This window comes from Netta rufina (assembly GCF_964035555.1).
Source record: "Netta rufina genome assembly, chromosome: 2".
In the NCBI taxonomy this organism is placed as follows: Eukaryota; Metazoa; Chordata; class Aves; order Anseriformes; family Anatidae; genus Netta; species Netta rufina.
The window spans coordinates 53,839,233-53,860,661 of record NC_140124.1 but is presented as its reverse complement, the minus strand read 5'-3'; the positions used below and the strand labels follow the sequence as shown (position 1 = coordinate 53,860,661).

The window sequence follows — 21,429 nt, the reverse complement described above, 5'->3', positions numbered from 1 at the left end:
TATATTTCACAGTAATTCAGGTACACAGTTTGTTTCTGAGATTAAATAAATTAATTGTCTTTTGATTTGCAAGACAACAACATCATTCTTTTTTCTTCATTCTTATGTAGAACACAAATATCTAAACTGTAAAGGCAGCAGTAGAATACTTGCCTTTAAATCTTCTGTTAAAATTAGTGAGAAAACTGTACATCTGTATGCTATTTCAATTATATAAAAGTGTGTAAAATATCTCCCAGTGCTGTATTTAACATTACATATACTGACTTTGAATACATTCAAATGAGGAAGATATCCAGGACAAGGCAAAAGTTTCAGTTCTATACCTCTGCCAGAACAGTAAGAGCCAAGGAGGACAAGAACAAGTCTTACAGAGAGATCTCTGCACATACATACCACTGCACGCTTTTACACTAAAAGATTTCATTAATATATTTGCATGAGTCAATGCTGTGTTGGAGCACTGACATATGATCTTTAACAAAAGCTTGAAGAGTTCAACTGAAAAGAGCAAGGATGTTTCACATTTCAATAATACATCTGGTGTTAACTTCATGTGGGAAAATAGCAGACTGAATTATGGGGAAAGCATAGGTGTATTCTGCTGTGGTCTTAGAGTGGTTTACGAAATCATCATTACCAAAATTAGAATTATAGTCCCATGATACAATACAGGCTCCTTGATTATTTACTTAAACAATATTTGGACCTGGGTAAACTGCTACTTCCTTCCTGCCAGCATCATACACAGAACTTTGTCATTCACCTACTTGAGTTCCCTGAAGCCCTGGGTGGTAACCCCAAGCTGCATGAGTGATTACATCTAACCTCATAGAGGTGCAATTTTATATCTGAGAAATACATTTGTCTTCCTACATGATAGATTACTGTGCTAAATTCTGTGACTCTCGTATGACAATGATTACAAAATCATAGTACTAGTCTGCTCACAACTTTGAAGCAAAGCCTTGGCTGAGCATCTCTTCTGTACTATAATAAGCATACCTCTGTCTGGGATGAGGAGCTTACAGGGCAATGCCAGTGGAGTAATGGAATGCTGGTATACCAGAGCAGTCAAACTCCCTGTGGTCAGAAATTAACAAGATACACAAGATTAACTTGGTGGACAAAAATAACACTTAACAGTTATGCTGGCTTCCAAATATTTTATCGACCAAGCCCCCATCCCCCTTCACACACACATACACAAGTTTCCCTTAAAAATACTTTCTTGGCACCTAAGCCAAGATCTTTTTTGCTCAACTTAAGTGGATTTGTGTTCCCCAGCGCTGTCCCAGTTGTACGTACTTAACTAAAGTCATTAATCACAATCATACAGTCCCTTTCTTTGCTTAGATGTATTACTGAAATCCTAATCTAAATGTCTGCTTCAAATGGAAAAAGTGCAAAGATGATACAAACAATAACATATGGATGTCAGTAAATTCCTTTCAATACTCTTAATTTCTGCTACGGTTTAATGTAGCAAACATAGTAAAACCTTGTGAAGAAAGTAAGAGCACAAGGGGTCAATGCTATGCAATGAAGAAGTGAAAGAGTGAGGAGCTCTACTTCTTAGCCACCCACCTTCTGTTGTCTAGTGCTTTGGCTACATGTGCCTCTATTGTATATTTATAAAGGTATAAAAGATTGCCTAGACAAAAGCTCCCCCACCCAATGCAGCAATGATGTACATAATATTCTCTATTAAATTCTTTCTTTTAATTACTGCCGTAAACTTTGATGTTTTTTAACCACTTTTACCATTCAGACTTAGCTTCAATTAAAATAACTGTTAGTCATCCTCATCATTAGCATGTAAGACCATATACCCTGACAAAATTCAATACATCTTTACTTCAGATAGAATTAGTCATTTTACACTTGCACGTTTTATGGTAGAAATTCCTTCACAAATATATTGGGTGTAAATGGTAAGGTTTGGTAGCAGAAGAGGGCACAAGGAGAGGCCAGAGCTGCCCCATGCCAGTTCCAGCTGGCTCCAATGGCCCCACAACAGGGCATGGATGAGTCCCTCAGACAAGCTGTTGGCACCTCTGCAGAAATGTATTTAAGAAAGGGCAAAAAGAGCTGCAAAGAGGCAAGGAGAGAACAAAAGGAGTGCAATACAGCAGAAGGAAGACCAAGGTCAGAGAAGGAAGAGAAGGTGCTGCTCCATATGCCTGATCTGACATCCACCACACTGCCATCCATGGATGACCCCACACCAGAGCAAGTGGGTATTTCCTGAAAGAACTGCAGCCTATGGAGAGCTCATATTGAAGCAGATTTTATTTTCCTGAAGGATGGCAGCCCATGAGAAGAACCCATGATCCAGCAGGTGAAAAGTGGGAAATGGCAGAAGTAGCAAAGAGGAATTGACCTATTGAGGTCAACTGAGTAGCAAAGAGGTACTGGCCAAATTCCAACCCCATCCCCTCCTGTTCCACCTGGGGTAGGATGGGAGTTGAGGAATGTGGGATGAAAAAGCAAAACTGAGTTTAGAAAGGGCAGAAGGAAAGGTGTTATTTCAATGTTTGTTTTTGTTTCTCACTACGTGAATGTACTGGCAATAAACTAAATCCATTTTCCCCAAGTCACACCTGTTTTCTCACTGTAGTAACTGGTAAGCAATCTTCCTGTCTTCATCTTGACACATGAGCTTTGTAATCCTATTTACCTCACCTGTCCAACTGAGGAGGAGGGATGAGTGAGCAGCTGGATTCTGCTGTTTACTATAATGCGTAATGAGCTTTTATTGTATTATATTACATAGGCTGAAATGCCATAATGCACTTTTTTCTATGTGAATGTCCCACTCTGTTGTCATTTTAGCTATACTGTATAAATATAGTACAGGTCAAAATAAGGCAAAGGTCCTGAATAAATAAGGCCCTCAAAATTCATCTAGCTAAGTATAGTGGGTTTACATGGCAAGGTTTTGGTAGCAGGGGGCTGTAGGTGCGACTTCTGTGAGAAGAATCCAGAAGCTGCCCCATGTGAGATAAGAGCCAGCTCCAGCCAGCTCCAAAGGGACCCACTGCTGCACAGAGCTGAGCCCATAAGCAATGTTGATTGTGCATCTGTGAGAGCATATTTAAGAAAGGAAGAAAAAGAAAAAAAAAGAAAAAAAAAAAAGCTGCTGCACAACAGCAGCTGGAAGAGTAAGGCGTGAGAAACAGCCTTGCAGACCCCAAGGTCAGTGCAGAAGGAGGGCAGGAGGTGCTCCACGCACGCAGCAGAAGTTCCCCTGCAGCCTGTGGAGAGGACCATGGCGGAGCAGGCTGTCCCCCTGCAGCCCATGGTGTGCCACAGTGGAGCAAATTTCCACACTGCAGCCCGTGGAGAAAACCACAGTGGAGCAGGCGGATCTGACCTGAAGCAGGCTGCAGCCTGTGGAGAACGGAACTAGAACAGACACCGGGATGAACCTGCAGCCCATGAAGAGGGGACCACACAGGAGCAGGTGACCTGGCAGGAGCTGCTGCTCGTGGGGGACCCAGGTTGGAGCAGTTTGATCCTGACGGATGGACCCCATGGTATAGACCCATATTTGGAGCAGTTCTTGAAGAGCTGCTGCCTGTGGGCAGCCCCCACAGGATTGGTTCGGGGAGGACTGCATGCCGTGCGAGGGATCCCACATTAGAGCAGGGGCAGAGTGACCGTGAAGGAGCAGCAGAGGCAAAGTGCTATAGACTGACCACAACACCCATTCCCATGTTTCCCTGTGCTACTCAGGGTGAGGAGGTGGAAGAGGTTGGAGGAGGGGAGAAGGCGTTTTTGGTTTCTTTGTTTCTTCAGGTCTCTAGCCTGTTAGTAATAGACAATAAATTTGACTAATCCCCCTAATGTTGAGTCTGTTTTGTCTGTGACAATAATTGTTAAGTAATCTCCTTACCCTTATCTCAACCCTTGAGCCCTTTTCATCGTATTTTCTCCCCTTTCCCTTTGAGGATGGGGAGTGGAGCAGCTGTTTTACTCTGCTGCACACCTGAGTAAAACCACCACACAAAGCTATCCGCAGCAATGTTGGTAGTGGTTGATAAGCGTGACAGCTGGAAGCTTGAAGTGCCAGAGTGTCCTGCACATATTCTTAAGGTAAATGTGTACAAGGCTGCTATTACAACAACCCTGGAATGGATTCCTACAGAAATCTTCAAGACTTGAGCAAAGTATTCTCTCATCTCCACTCCACTGAAGTCTGTAAAACATCTCTGTCAAACACAAACTATTTCCAATTTCTGTGTCCCTGTGATGCACAGTACTTACCAAAGTATGGTTCATTTGGGCATCCTTTCAAGCGCACCCCCTTCTGAGTGCATTCAATCAGAAAATGCCTTACAAGCTCATTCGACAAATCTCCAACTGTGTTAAAAAAGAACAAGAAAGGGCATGAAGAGAAGCAAGGAACAGAGTAGTCTCACAAATTAGCAGGTCTTTATGAAGCAGTTTTCCACATTAACACCAAATGTTTTATACAAAGCATGCCAAACACATTAGAGCTGCTCTGCTGCAAGATTACAAAATGTAGTAAAAAGAGAACTCTGGGGAAAAAAAATCAAACAAGCAGATAGCTCACTTTAGATATTCAGTGGAAAATCTTCTAGTATTATTATGGACTGACATCCAAATATGCACTGGTATCCCAGCTACAGAGAGGAATATGAATTTGGAAAACTAATGGCTAGAAATTCTGGTGTACTTGCGAATTAGAAGAACTTGTATCCAATGTGACAAGGGAGTAAAAGTATGACAAAATACTCACATTTCTAGTGACAGGACTGAAAATTTCTCACAGAACTTTCCAGATCAAAACAACAGAAGATTTAGCTGTACATGCATAATGATGCCAAGTCTCTCAATGAATTTTTAAGTTTTAAAATGTTTTGAGTTTTACTCCAAGCCTTTGCTCCTAAGGCAACTACATGAATTATGGCAATTATATGAAATACTCAGGTTTTTGTATCTCATTAAAATACAGTTTTTATGTCCCAAGGCTCTAAGACAAATCTTGAAATTGTAACTGGGATATAATGAAGAGATTTAAAGAATAAAAATTCCCTTGAGATTTACCATTCTTTTAAACATATACATTAATTTGCATACATATAATTAAGACAACTTCACTATTTCTTGAAGGACTAGTTCATGGTATTTCACACCTGCCTACAAACTGGAGCTCTTTCCAAGCAATGAAAGGGTTAGTTTATAGCAATAGAGCAAAGCTGCCAAATCATTCAAACCTCAACAGAAGAGCTATGAATAAATGCTGCCTTTGAATCTGATTGTATCAGCCATCTGATTGTCCAGTGAACACATATCCTCAAAGGCTCACTTTCAGACTAATATAGATGAACACATTAATCTGGACAGCAGAAACTTATATGCAAGCAAGTACTGCAATGTTCACCGTTTCAAACAGCTTACCACTTGCCATTATTTTCATACAATATTAAGAATAAACGAATATAAAAAGAGTAGTTAAGCAGTGGAATGGGTTGCCCAGGGAGGTGGTGGCATCACCATTCCTAGGGGTGTTTGAGGAAAGGTTGGATGTGGTACATGATTTAGTGGGTAATATTGGTTGGTAGGGGGACAGTTGGACTAGTTGATCTTGGAGGTATTTTCCAAACTATGATTCTATGAGACTGAACAAATTCGTGCCCTCCAGGATGAAGCAGTAGGAATCGAAGCTAAATATCACTGAGGGTGAACTGGAAGAATACTAGAGTCTTGATTACAATTTTCTTTTGCTACCACTTACCTGTAGTACAAATAACATAAACTGGCTCTTAAACACTAGTAGAGTTTGAACTTTCGTGTCTTCCTGGATTTCATTGATCTTATGAGAAGAGATTAATAAAAACACCTACAGCTGTTCCATTTGCCTCCTTGCAGTTGCTATCACCAGTGCACCCCTACCGTCTACCTCAAATTAGACACTGCAGTGGTTCTGTTGATGTTGCTTGACAACAAAAAGAAGTATTATATGACAATTTTTATAAGAAATCTCAAGATAACATATGAAGTGTAGAGAATTCAAAAATGTTATTGTAATACAAGTGGATTGCTGATGTTGCCACTTCTCTCTGAGTAAGCTTTAAATCTTAGCAAAAAGAAAAAAAGAAAGAGCAAAGCACACTTCCACACTAAGATTCAGTGCTTTCCTGTGATCTATGTTTGCTTATCCCCCCCCGGCAATGAAAATCACCCCAATTCCTCACCCCATTTCCTTTCTAGTAGCACCAATGAGCCAAGAACACTACAGATACTGCTTACTGGGATCCCATAGATTGATTTATGCTTTCCTTGTGTTCTTTTCATTTTAGCTTTCACAACTATCAGGCACAAGTTATATATGGAGGCAATAGAGCTGGGAGAATATACGTATTTCATCACTTCTTTTAAACAACTATCATCTTTCCTTAGGGAACCTCCTAAGATTTTTCTATAACGTTGAACTGTCTCAAAACAAAATCCTGGGGTCAAAAATATTCAACATCCCAGCCAAGTGAAAGCTCTGCATGATCGTATGAGGATGAAACACAGACTTCTAATTTCTAGGGAGGACCCATTACAGAGATGACGGTTTTTGTGTCAGGTTGGTAAGGTATGATACATGTGCTGCCACAATATACATACATTCACAAGCCATGGTCAAACTGAAGAACAAACATCTTATCCAGTCCCATTCAATAAGATACTAGTGCCAGGAACTAAATGGAGCCTGTAATTCAAGTTGCACTTACTGTAAGTAGGAAGATTCCTACTGATTAACACACAGTAATACAGACTTTCTAACGTGTGGTTTGTTAAAGGACAGATAGAAGGCATACAGTACCTTTTTTATTTAACTGCAGAACAGAAGGAGGTGGTGTAGCAACTTTCATTGCTAGCCCATAGGCTCCCCGGAAAGAATGACTGTCTCGAACAATGAATGACCCAGGCTCCTTGTCCTTGAGAACAGCAATGGCTGTAAAGAATTTTAGAGAAGAGAGAAAAACATTTCCAAAACAATACACACACTCAAAAATTACATGTGCAAATATATAATTAAAAGGAGAGTAAAGAAAATAAGATCCTTTATACGTCTCCACTGCTGTAGAAGAGACTATAATTGAACGTATTTGGGGGGATCTGACTAAAAACATCTCATGTGAATTTCATGGATACTTATTTCAAAGTAAGCCTGAAATACAGATCCCTAGTGACTTTTTTTAACTGTGAAAGATGCAGGTTCTACCAGGGTTCATGCAATCAGTGCTTCCAGAAGAAAATGCTGAGTAGTGGTAAACTGCTGTTACATTGACAAGTCAACAGATTTCTACCACCCACTAGGCTACAACTGATTTTTACACAGTAGCTTAAGTTGATTTTTACACAGTAGCTTAAATCTGTGCCTCAGGTCAGTGCCTGCACACATGTAGTTGGGATCACTTGGAGCTGTGAATGATACAACAGAAATGATACAACAAAATTGAAGCTGGAATCTGAATAAACACCAAAGGTCTGTGCATGAGTTTTCATTTGCTACATGCTTTTCCATTTATCAAGAATACCGTGCAAACATTAGTTAACAACTACTGTTGCAGTACTGACCTAGGTAATCAAGTCTGATACTGATGATCATAAGCGATACTGATAGCCACATATGAACTTTCTGGCAATGGAAGTGCAGCTTCAAGCTGACAGTGCTGATGTAAGCTCCAAATGAAATTTTAGGTGTAAGTTCATGGCAGACAACCCTCCCTTAAAAAAGTAAAACCAAATCAAACCAAAAAATAAATGCCACGCACTAAACTAAAAAAAAAAATACCTGACACTTATACTTGGAAAATGTACTAAAAGGTGAAGAGATTAAATATGAGTTTTGTCCCTTTCTTTTTTTTTTCTGATCTCAGTGACCATATCAAAGGAAATGCAGCAAAATAAGAGCAAAATGACAAAAACTACACCTCAAGTATGTGCATGTGCACACACAGCCCAGGCAAAGAAAATGTGGCCCTATTCCCAATTTTCCTGGCCCCATGTTGTTTCTTTTTAAGAAAAAAGGGCAAGCTGATTCCTGTTTACATATTGTCAAATTGTTAGAATCATGACAGAAAGCACAGCATTTTAATTCCCAGGCTGAACAGACAACGGTGTATTTCTTTTCTTATGTAGCTTCAATAGTCAGAGGCCATCGGTTCTCATCTACAAACAATGTTTCTGTCTCTGCAAAGTACTCTCACTCTATTATGTGTTTTAAAGCAAAACAGGATGAAAGTAGGTATTTGCTCTTCGAATGTCCAAACACTGAAACACTTTACATCTATAGTCTGTGATCTCTGCTTGAAGAATGATACAAAGTCTTCCTAGAAATCATTTGCAAGAAAACTGCTCTTGTTTGGCATAAGTCTGCTACAGACTAAAATCTAATAACCAAAAATCTTAACCTCACTTTTAAAAATGGATTTTAATTGGTAAAAGAGGCATACTACAAAGTTGGGAAGATAATTGTTTTCATTTGTTCAAGCAGCTAGGTTTAACATTCCTTTATGATCTAGTCTCCTCTTTAAATCCACATCAAGACAGGAAACTGTTTCTACCCATTTGCAGAGCACTCAGTGCTCATTATGGGTGGGGAGCAGAAAATGGGAAGGAGAGTGAAATGAAACAAACAGTGAAACATGATCCAGAGGTGAATAAATAATCCATTTTCTATGACCTTTATCCTCCTAGGCTCCTATTTACCACCACATTATAAGGGGCATCCTCACAGTCTGAGAAAATATGAACTAGACAGACACAGCAATTCATCATCTGCCAATAGCTGAAAGCTATTTGGTTTTAGTTCCAAGTCTGATGATGTAAAATTCCTTCCCAATGCAGAACTGCTTTGACATTTTCCTTTTCAACAACTTCATTTTAAGAATCCCAGATTAAAATGCTTTCAATAGCTTACTAAATGCTATTCAGTATAGCCCAATATTACAGTACAGACACAAGGATGGTCGGTCAGACTGACTGCATTTACAAAGCATCCAAAATACTTTATTTACATATGGATGCAGGGTCAAAGTATAAGTTTCCATGTATACATTTTCATATATGAAACAAAAACTTTCCCCTCTCATTCAGTAATATATCTACATATAGATGTATCTATATTGTACATCATAAAGATGTTATTCCATAGGAGTGTTATTTTGTGATCTTTAAGAAATAATGTATGTCACTTGCAGCTGGAAGTGAAATTTAGGCTACAGAACAACTGGTAGACAAGGACTGCTCTCAACCTATCTACACAGGGCAACACACATGGCTGAAATTATGCCAGAACATCACATTTGTACTCAAACGGTTTCTGAGAGCAGCAGTTGTTTGTTATTGAATCATACATGCTTGCTACTCCAAACTCTGGAGGGCTAAATAGTTTTGCCAGGCATGCTGGTGAAGATTCACCATAATATTAGATTGTATTAATAGAGCATATTCTGCTCAGATTTTCTTTCAGCATACCTTAAAACAACTTCCATCGTTGTGAGAAGGCAACAGACAAATTAGTTTCTCAGTAAAGCACTTTTGCAGAAGCTACCACAGGAATACTCAAATTACTATGTAGTTATTCAAGTTAGGATAATAATTTGTCTGAAATATTTGAATGCCCTCCACTCTCAAACTCTGCCTTTGGACAAAATAAATTGAAGTTGTCTTCAGCCCTTATAGATTTTGTATTTCTTTCCGTAATTATTTTAGATGTCTGGTAGTCATAAAAAAAAAAAAAAAGACACATTCACCAACTAGCCTTTCTGCAAGTATATGCCTCAGAATATACATCAATTGTTATACCTTGTTCTCTTGAAATATCTGGTTTATACCAGAACTTGGATGTGTCCTGGACAAATTTCACAGTCACATGTTTATCCGTTGTGTTTTCTATAAAATAAAAGGGGAAAGAGAAGTTAAGAAATTTTCTAAATATAAAAGCATTTTTTGCCTTTCTTTTTAACTTCCAACCACATTAATAATTCTAAAAACTCATGATTAGAAGGACAACAGAGAGGAACTTTGAACTGTTTTAGAACCATACGTTAAGACTCCAAAAGCCCTCTTAAAGGTTAATTTTGCAAAACCTAAAGAATATGAAAAACTTTTACATTTATAAAGTTACACCAAATATAAAGTTTTTCAGTGGGACCCAGTGAATACATATCGATATTTGTAACTATTCTTGACATGAATATAGCAAAGATGCGCAAAGAAACCAGCCTTTATTAAGAGAGGTTGGACTGCATACTCCTTGTTTGTGGTTTCACAGCTCAAAAGGTGGGCTACCCCTGGCTGACAATTAAGGAAGGGCAGAAACAGTTCTGCAGCACTGTCCTCAGAATAATACATCTAAAACCAATGAAATGGTGCCTCTTATTGCAAGCATTCAAGTCCTTTCTGCCATTTTTATTCTGGTGGTTTTTTCCCCCTCCTCATTTTAAAAATCCCCTAAATGGGAGCTAAACTCATACAACTCAGAAGTATTTTGCATTTCTCTGATGCAGAACCTACCTGGCACGAGGGAAGTGCTTAAAATTTTTGAGAAATCTGGGAGGATGTTTGGGAATGGGATGCTGATTGTACTTCCACTGTGGGGGCTAGAGAAGCCACTTGAAGAAGGTGAGACAGAGGTGAAGGAACGGTCCTCTTCAGAGGACCTCTTTTTCTCTGGAAGAGGTGGTTGAGAATGTAGGTTCCCTCCAAGGTGCTGATGAACCGTATTGTTTTGACTATTGTGTCCAGAGGCCACTGTAAGAAAGTTTTGTGCCAAAAAGACATTGTCCTCTGCACTTGCCACTGATGAGCTCATGGTTTTAGGAGAGATGCTAGTGTTGGCTATGAAAGTAGCTTGTTTCTCCTCTGGAGGGGAGCTACAGACCATGTTGCCCCCACTGTAGTTCCGGTAGGCCCGGGCACTGCAACTGTTAGCAGGTTCTTGTTGCTGCTCCACTGGCGATTTCTCCAGGCTGCTCCGGGTGACAGCTTGCAGTCCTGGGGTTTGGAAATGAGACAAGAGAGAACCATCTTGCACAGGGTGTGAAAATTCCGAAGGCACAAGGTAACTTCCTGTTGGCCTGTTATTTCCCATTGAAAGCTGAAGCGATGGGGAAGATTTAGGGCTGCTTTCAAGCCAATGACATTCTTTTGTAGGAGAGCTGTCAAAAAAAAAAAAAAATCGAACACAAAAATAACAAAACAGCCAAATAATTTTCCTAAGAAGTCACTACACAGTCCATACTGTGGTCATCATTGAAAGCAATCACTTGCTCACTGAGGTACACTTTGACAAAAAGAAAGATTTGGCAATACAGCTGGAACAAGGGACTTCAGCCCCACCCTGATCACTCATTTCTTCAATGTAGTTCATTAATTTCTGCCTTATCTCACCCTCCATCCAGCAATGCTGATGACACCATATCTGCGCTTGTACTGTAAGTCAGGCCACCAAATTCAGCACTGTTATAAACACTCCTGCCTCCTAACTGAGAGAGTTACTTTTAATATGAATTGATTCAGTGAGACTGTGTACAACATTGCTTCACAGACAGAGGTCCTGGAGGACCTCCATATGGTGACTTACAGCACTGGCTGAAAAAGAGCAGTAGGAGGCTGTTAAGCCAAGGCTGTCATCAAAGGCAATGACAAAAGTTTATGGAACAAAACTGACACTACCACAACAGATCTTACATGCAGAGTCTCTTATGTTTATTTTAAAAAAGGGGGGAGAAAGGGAAAGGGGAAAGAGGGAAGAGAAAAAGGGGAAAAGGGAAAGAATGCAAGACAAGAGCTAAGGACAGAGTTGTTCACCATCACACAGTAAGTGAATAAGCATGGTAAGAACACATTCCACAAGACCCAACTGTTAGATCAGGCCCCTTTCTAATAAAATTTATCTTGCAAGCAGAAGAGAAGCAGGTCCAGTGGTTAATTTTTGCATATGGAAACAACAAACATAAAACAATACAGAGAACGAGAAACACTTTTCCAAGCTTCTGTTTGATTGATGAACTTAAATGTTAAGTATTTATATATTTATTATTTATATAGACAATAGTAAACATTATATTATTCTACTGGATAAGAGTTCCACCTGCCCAAGTGAAGGATAACAAATATCCTTCTAAACACCACAGACTATGCTTCTGACAAAACCATCTGATGAAAGTTTAAATTGGCTTCTTTCTCCTGAAAGTGAGATGCCCCTTTAATTTTGGCTGAAAAACATTATCAGCAATATCATATGTAAAGAGAGAACAAACCCATTTTGAGATAGAAAGTGAAAAGAACTGGCATAAAAATTATAAAAAATAAAAAAATATTTAAAAAATTATAAAGAAAGTTTTAATTAAAAGTGAACTGTGGAAATGGATACCAGTAGATTTGAACGGATCCAAGTAGGAGGACCATCAAAAAATGGAAGGGAAGCAAAGGGCAGAAAGGAACCATTCCAAAAGAAAGAAAAAAAAAAACACAAGCTGTAGTTATCAGCTAGATGAAATGAAAAGCAACAGGAAAAATAAAACGCCTAAAAAGAAGGGAACAAAAAATTCTAGATAAAGTTTAAGGAAGGAATGCAAACTTGATAATGACTGCATTGCCTGATAAGCTTGTAATTCATATCCACTTATAATTAAATGTCCAATTGGCTTCTCCTCAGAAAATACTAACATACTTGATACAGAGCAAAAGAGAAACAATCTACTGGCATGTAAGGAACTCAGGTAGCTATTGTTTGACATTAGTCAGGCAAACCTGGTGAAGCCTTAGGCCGCAGTATGAGCTCCCATAACCTGAACCTGTTACGTAGTGGTGATTGAGCAACATTTTGTGTGGTTGGGGGGTGGGGATGTGCTGACCAAGGACATAGCAGAATGAGAGCGTGCCCCAGGAGATAAGAGAAGATATCATGCTCTGCAACAAAGAATTGCCAGTCTGAAGTAACATAATGTATATGTGTGAAGAACTGATTGGACCATAGTGGACAAAATTAAGATTGTATGGGTGTAAGAATCCAAGAAAAGTCTTGAGTGGGGTCCCTCCTTGGAGGAACCCAGCTCAAGCTGATAAATGTGTACCATTAAATTCTCACTACTTTAAATATGAATCAACACTTTGAGTGAGTTCTGGATGCCAGGTGCAACCCACTTTGCTAGGGGAAACAACAGGATCCCCTAACAAGATTATTATTATTCACAGTCGTAATTACAACAGGAAACTTCTTTCACAGTCCAAGTACTGAATCAAAATGAAATTAATTAGATAGGAAAACATATAGAAATCAACACACTTAAGTCCTTACTGAGAGTTTGACACATCAACCAACAGCATTCCAAACAATTACTTACTGTGAAAAAGGAACCAATTACCCATGAAAAGGTCAGTTAGCCACAAAAGAATGTTGTTGCAGAGTGATAGAGAAGGAAACATTATCAGCTGTAATAAAACACCCCTTCTAATAAGTAAATAGAAGTAATTGTTCATGACTGACCACTGATAGTCCCTATTAATTTTTGTATTCCTAGATTTTCTTTAAAACCACATGTGCCTCTTAGACATATAAAAAACATCTGTGGATGTGTTAACTTCCAGATGGTGGGCAACAACATAATCACATATCACAACCAAACTCAAAAGTTCTTGTACAAATGCTCTGCAATGAACAAGCAAGCATAACATCTTCGCTGGCAATCACAATAATGAGAACTAAACGATCGGGTCAGAGAATCTTTTCCTACCTTTCTCCCACCGGGATAGAACTGTTACTTGAAGCAGTACATGAAGATGCTAAACACCGCTGAAAGGAAGGATCCATCTGCATGTTGGACCTCATCAAAGCAGGGTTAGCACCCATGGTGCTGTCAGACATTATCATAGAGTGGTTAAGGGCTTCTTTGTAACTTTGAGATTCTGCAAGAAAGGAAACAAAATACAAGACAAATTGAAAAACAACTCACATTTTTACAGGCCTTGTACTGCCTGAAAGTGTTTATAAAATGACCAATTTTGCTTTTAATAAAACTATTTTTTACGTTTTAAACTGTAACATTTTATTTCACAACACTGATTGCTGAAAACATCCAGCAGGAGAACAAATGGCAGAGGCAAGTTGTTCTGCATTCCACAGCCCAGTGTTAAGACAGAAATGTCTGTTCAAGTTTCCTACCTAACTATATACAGCATGCACTTTAACAGCGAAGTGATAAAAAAACTGGAGGGTTATTTCAGCCCAACCTTCAGCCCACTGCTGAATGGGGCAGGGCACTCAGTGGCAAATGACAGGAAAGGCCAAGGTACTCAATGTCTTCTTCACCTCAGTCTTTCCCAGTAAGCCCAGCCTTCGGGAATCTCAAGTCCCTGAGATATAGAGAAAGTCTGGATCAAGGAAGACTGACTTGGATAAGAAGGACCAAGCAAGGGAGCATTTAACAAACTGGATATATGCAAGCCCACTGGGGCCTGATGGTAGTTCCCTCTAGAGCTGAGGGAGAAGGCTGATACCATTGCAAGGCCAATGCCACTGCAAGGCCACTCCTGACAACTTTTGAAAGGTCATGACAACTGGGAGAGTCTCCTTAAGACCAGTCTTTATTCATGTTTGGGATTGCCCCAACACAGGCACAGGACTTTGCACTTGGCCTTGTTGACTTTCAGGAGGTTTGCACAGGCCAATCTCTCAAAACTGTCAAGGTCCCTCTGGATGGCATCTCAGAATCATGGAATCACAGAATAGGCAGGGTTGGAAGGGACCTCTGAAGACAATCTAATCCAACACCCCTGCCGAGCAGGATCACCTCGAGCACATTACGCAGGATGGCATCCAGGCGGGTTTTGAATATCTCCAGAGAAGGAGACTCCACAACTTCTCTGGGCAACCTGTTCCAGTGCTCTGTCACCCTCACAGGAAAGAAGTGCCCCCTCATATTCAGCCAGAACCTCCTGTGCTTCAGTTTGTGCCTGTTGCCTCTTGTCCTCTCACTGGGCAAAACTGAAAAGAGATCGGCACCATCCTCTCGACACCCTCCCTTCAGATATTTATATACATTAACGAGGTCTCCCCTCGGTCTTCCCTTTTCCAGGCTATACAGACACGGTTCTCTCAGCCTGTCCTCGTACGACAGGAGCTCCATTCCTCTCATCACCTTCGTAGCCCTGCTCTGAACTCACTCCAGTAGTTCTACATCCCTCACGTCCTGGGAAGCCCAGAACTGAACGTGATACTCCAGGTGTGGCCTCACCATGGCTGAGTAGAGGGGGACGATCACCTCCCTTGACCTACTGGCAACACTCTTCCAAATGCAGCCCAGGATATCATTGGCCTTCTTGTCCACAAGGGCACATTGCTGACTCGTTGTCAGCCTGCGGCCCACCAGGACTCCCAGATCCCTCTCTGCAGAGCTGTACTCTTAACAGGACACACACACACACCAGCCTATATTGGTGCTTAGGGCTATTCCTCCCTAGGTGCAAGAACCTGCATTTGCCCTTGCTGATCTTCATGAGGTCCCTGTCAGCCCAACCCTCCAGCCTGTCAAGGTCCCACCCTATCTCTTCCGCCCAACATGTCAACTGCATCACTCAGGTTAGCGTCATCTGCAAAATTCCTGAGGGTGAACTCAATCCCACTATCCATGTCAGCAACAAATACGTTAGATAATACTCGTCCCAATACAGACCTCTGAGGGACACCACTCATCACCAATCTCTGCACTTGGACATTGAGCCATTGACCACAACTCTCGGTTAGACCTTCCAGCTGATTCCTTACTCACTGAGTGGTCCATCCCTCAAATCCATGTCTCTTCATTTTATAATCAAGGATATTGTACAGGACCATATGAAATGTTTTTCAGAAGTACAGGTAGATGACATCAGTTGCTCTTCCCTTTTCCACCAGCACTGTAACACCATTGTAAAAGGCCACCAAATTTGTCAGGTTTGATTTGCCCTTAGTGAAGCCATGCTAACTGCCACCAATCTCCTCTCTGTTTTCCATGTGCTTTAGCATAGTTTCAGGAGGATCTGTCCCATGATCTTGCTTGGCACAGAGATGAGACTGACTGGCTTGTAGTTCCCCAGGTCTTCCTTTTTTCCCTTTCCTAAAAACAGTGGTTATGTTTCCTCTCTCCCAGTCAGTGGGAACTTCCCCAGACTGGCATGACTTTTTAAATATAGTGACCTAGCAAATTCATCCACCGCTTCCCTCAGGACTATTCCCTCAAATCCCTACTACTGAAGAGTTTTATAAAGGAACAATTTATTCCTTTTCTTTGCAGGTGCATTGCTATAACTACTCAAGCTCTATGGAGCTTGTCATTTAATTATTCTGGCATACGCTAAAAAAATCCAAAACCCTTTCATATATGCTCATGTTCAATTGCGCTATTTTCTACCTCAGAGAAGGCCATGCAATATGATACTGCATGTGCTTAAGCATCTGAATAGCTTCATACACCTGAATAGTTCCAATCACCTCAACATCTGCAAGACTGGAACCAATGAGGAGACCACAGATGAAACAGTCTCTACTCTCTCTAGAGTACTAGATACACTTGAAAAGATTGATGTGGAGAAGAAAAACAACAACAAAAAAGACAGCTAGAGAACAACTCCAGCCCAACAAAGACTACAAATAATCTTATTTTTTTCCATATGGAAATCATTCTAATGATGTAAAAAGAAGGAAGATTCTCACTATTTCTGTGACCTCCACTGAAGCAAGTCCAAAGAAATCTTTTCAATACTTTTCATGGCACAGTCTGTCTCTGCTATTATTCGAATCAGGACGATGGAAGGTACTTAAAAGAAATGCCTGAGATAAGAAAACCTGCAAAACAGTGCTCTGTCTGAAAACCATTTGAATTCCTCACATAGCACACATACTGTACAGAGCAACCACTTAACTGGATGAGGAAAGCATTAGAAAACTACCAAAATGTCTTTAACTAGCATTAATTAGATCCATGCCAGCCATTAAAGTGAACTTTAAAGGAAATGCCTACAGAAATGGGTGTGGTGGGGAAGAGCTAAGAAAATCTGAATCTATAATAGTTCAGATATATTGTATTCACTCTCACACTGGTGCAAACACAGTCTTAGGCCATATTCCTGCTGAAATCAGCGGTGCTCCCAAGTATTATAAAGACTGATGTTAAGCCATAAACAAATATTTTAATATGTAATAAACAAGTAATACTTTGTCTTAACTATTATCTGAGGGAACAAAAATGGTTACTTGAACATGGGTTGGTCAAACTAACGTTGTATGCCTGATGAGCACTTGAGCCTCCCCAGTAATGCAACCTTCCATAGACTAAAAGCAAATGGATCTACTGAGAGCTGCATCTGTAAGGCAATACGTCTTAGGTGCAACTGACATTTCATTTATGTATGTGAACCTGCAGATGCCTCCCAGTTATACTACAGGTTGAGACAACTCTGTTACAATACAGGAGAGGATAAAGCATTCCCAGCAGGCATGGGGATTATGATCACAGGCTTAACTCCATATATATTTTTTTTATTTCCGCCAGTGCCTCTATACTTGTCCCCTTGGTATCAGACTGTGTAGGGGAGTCATTGGACTCCCATTACAAAGAACCTGGGGGCAGAAAGGGACGGGGAGCTAATTATGAAATAACTTAAAATCTTCTCCCACTGTTATGCAATCTCAAGTATGTGCACAAGACTTAAACCAAAGCATTTATACATAGCAAAGTCCTCTCCTCCCACCACTTAGGCACTTGCTTAAAGATATGAACGAAGACGTGACTCTTCTTTGTTTCAGGCTTTGGATTGTCACTATTACCTTTACATCACTGAAAGCTGCATGACAGAAAGACCACTGACTGAATGCTGACAGATACAGCATTTCTTTTCATATCCAAATTTTCACACATGTAAAAGATTAACAGTGAAAAGCCACAGGCAGCCAGGCATGTAATCTGCAAAATGAACGCGAACTCTGCATAACTATTCCCAGGCTAGAAACAAATATATCTGAAAGGCACTTATCATAAAAGCAGCTTTGTTTATATTTCAATTAAAAACAAGCTTGCCAAATATTTCAGCTATGTCCTCTCTATTGTCTGATACAGAGTCCACACTCACCAGTCAGCTGTTAACCCTTTACTGTACAAGCTTATAGTTTCTACAGGATTTTTTGTATGCATGGTACAAACTCCTCTGGCATGTTTGCTGCAATCTACTGGTGCTTCTTGCTTCAGATCCTCTCAATCTACACTGTTAGGTCTGTTAGAACACTGACAATGTAAAAGTGCAGGTCCCTACTAAAAGAACCGACACACAAAAACTAATATCATGTTCGTGTCTCTTTAAACGCTGAGGTCAAAATACCTACAATTGCTGACACTGACGATCAGCTTTACAGACAGAACCTAAGAGATGAACAGCACTCTTTGCATCATACATTGACGAAAAGGGACACTCAGGAACAAAAACAAATATTATTGTGACCATATGCAAGTTAGAAGGTCCAGCTTGCTATTCAACCATCCCACTTAGCAGCAAAGGGAAAAAAATAGTAAAAGTTGCAAGAATCTTCTATTTGTAAGCAGCTCTTGGATGTACCCAGGAGAACAGTGATATGAAAGGAAGATGTTATAGATTACTACTTGAATCCACTACATGTCCTATCTTAAAAGAAGAAAAATGAAATGTAAAAAGTAAGAGAGAAAGAAAGAAAAAAAAAAAAAAAAAGGAGGAAGGGGAAAGGAGAAAAGAGGAAAAAAAAGGAAAAAAAAATAAAAAATTAAAAAAGAAAAAGGAAAAAAAAAAGGCAAAGGAAAAAAAAGAAGCAGAGTGGCTTAACCCAAGCCAGGGTCCAGATAAAAGGTATGTAAAAGCATTCCTTTTTCTCTTTTCTTGTAGCACCTGAATGGCAACATCACCCCACAGCTTTTGAGAAAGTAGTCCGGTAGGGAAATCAAAGAGCTGTCATTCCATTAGCATGCCTCGTATGTTAGCAGATCCTCATAGAATCTCATCTCTGTATTCCTTTTGGTTCAAAGGTGATAGCTAATGTGCTCTGAATGATTTTAAAAAATACAGTCAAAATCCTCAAGTTACTCTAAGTCACTGTTCTGCTCCCTACAATACGAGCTGGCCTCCCCCATACTAGCTCAAGGCAGCATAAAAATGAATGGACACAGAAAAGCACGTTACTCTAAAGCAAGCCAAAGTAACTGAACCACTACTAGCCTTAAAGAGCTGCAGAAAAATAAGCTTTGTGAAATTTACAAGCATTGCACAATCTCTTCTGTCCCTTGATCTATCCTTTGATGGCTTGCTTCATCAATGATGTAAAATTCCAGCCTAATGGAAGATGTATCCAAAACATTCCCTGTACCAACAGCCTCATTCAAAGGTTCCATTTCACCGTTCACATGAACAGCTGATGAAACAATTCCTTTAGACAGATTTCCTGGCAGAACTGAAGATACTTACAAGTGTAATGGAAGAGCTGGTGCAAGATGTCTTCTCTACCCAATGTAAGTAATTTCTTTTTTGACTGACTGCATTCATGGAATCATAGAATGGCTCAGGTTGGAAGGGACCTCAAAGACCATCCAGTTCCAACCCCCCTGCATTAGGCAGGGACACCTCCCACTAGATCAGGTTGCTCAGGGCTTCATTTAACCTGTTCTTGAACACCTCCAGGGATGGGGCACCCACAACCTTTCTGGGCAACCTGTTCCAGTGCCTCACCACCCTCTGAGTGAATAATTTCCTCCTAAACTCTCATCTAAATCTCCCCTCTTTTAGTTTAAAACCATTCCCCCTTGTCCTGTCATTACCTGATTGAGCAAAGAGAAGCTCTCCAATTAAGGGTAACAGCAAAAAATTGCTCTCCAACAAAGAAGGCCACATTCTATAAACTTGGTATTTCTCATTCACTCAGGACTCACCTTGGACTTGTCCTACCAGACAAGCATTCTCAAGACACTCGTTCCTTTGAAACACTTCTGAAAAATGTACACTGTAATCCCCTGCATTCAAGAAAAACTCAATGGCACTTTGGAGCTTGACATCGAGCTAGCTTCATCTACAGTTTGGCACTACCAACTTTGGCATTACCAACTACTCCACCACGGTGCTGAGCTGTTCGTCTCTCCTTCCGACATCTAGGGAACTGTAAGAGTTTCTGTGACAACAGTCTCTGCTGATACAACTTTATTTTATTCAGGACACCAAAGGTCAGATGATTGCCACTTCCCTTTTACAATATTCATTTTTATTCTTCATTAAGCCAAGTTATTCTGCCATTCACCTGAATTTCTTGGCATAAGATTTAGACTCAAGTCAGAGCTGAGGTACAAGGAAAGGTAAAGCAAGAATCCAAAAAAACCCCCTCCAGTATTAAGCATTAAAACAACATATCCAGAGACACGGTAGATGCCTCATGGTTTGAATTATATCAGTAAGGCGAAATGTACTGGATGAAGATCTTAAACACATATTATGAAAAAGGTTCATTTAGGTATGTTTCTTTACAAATCTTTAAATCTACAGAAGAAAAAAAGTGGAGAAAGATTTCTCTGGGAAAAGCAAAAAAAGACCAGAACGGAATTGAAGAAAGTTTTAGTATACCCAAGGGAAGAAATCCAATTATTTAGTTCCTCCATCTGCAGGAAGTTCTCTTAAAGATAAAAGGCCCATGATCATATGAAAGGATGTAGAAAAGAAACAATAAATTGAAGGAAAAAACCATCAGTAAGCAAATTACAAAATTAATGACACTGAGTAAGCACAATTTTAGCTTTTCTACAGAAAGCTTGAAGGAAAGATTACTTTGAAAATCATAGTTTCACAGAAAAAAAAAAAAGTAAAAGGAAAAGAACTTTAGTGGAAGAGAGGTAAGTATTGACATGCAAAGTCCAGTGACAACTAGCTGGACTGGACGAAGTGAAAAGGAGTGCACAATTGTAATCGTGACTAGGGGGTAGCAGAAGCTTATGCTACTATGTAAAGCCAGAAAACCTGGAAATGGTGAATTTATGACAAAAGGATTTGGCTTCCTGTAAAAAGAGTTCCTCCAATGGATGACACGAGTGCTAAGACTTCCTTTTTGTGAAGCTTCTTAACAACCTCTACAGGGCTCACTGGGAAAAGCAGAATTAAAACTCCTGCATATAGAAAAAGGAGACAGCAAGATGGTCCACCATTAAGCATGGTTCTTCTGGGGAAGCCATATTGCTTTTCATCATCTCTCCTTCTGCTTTTCCAAATGCTAAGGTGCCAAAATTAATAGGAGACTGAGATAACACTGAAACTCTCTCTTGCCACCTGCCTACCAACTTTAAACTACCAACTTTACTGAAACTTTTATATTTTGTACTTGCCATATTCAGCTTTCAATTTCACAAAAATAGACTGAATCAG

The 21,429-nt window shown here is 39.9% G+C and overlaps 1 protein-coding gene across 4 annotated transcripts in view; it reads right to left on the bottom strand.

The window, feature by feature from the left end:
- The window catches only part of TNS3 (tensin 3), a 248,233-nt gene that overhangs the window by 11,489 nt on the left and 215,315 nt on the right, over positions 1-21,429 (bottom strand). For all 4 annotated transcript variants that reach the window (XM_084281745.1, XM_084281746.1, XM_084281748.1 and 1 more), the window contains 6 exons: positions 13,767-13,938; positions 10,543-11,186; positions 9,832-9,918; positions 6,842-6,973; positions 4,270-4,365; positions 1,006-1,083 (listed from right to left, as the gene is read on the bottom strand). In XM_084281745.1, the coding sequence (XP_084137871.1) occupies positions 1,006-1,083; positions 4,270-4,365; positions 6,842-6,973; positions 9,832-9,918; positions 10,543-11,186; positions 13,767-13,938 (1,209 nt within the window). The remainder of the gene's footprint in view (positions 1-1,005; positions 1,084-4,269; positions 4,366-6,841; positions 6,974-9,831; positions 9,919-10,542; positions 11,187-13,766; positions 13,939-21,429) is intronic.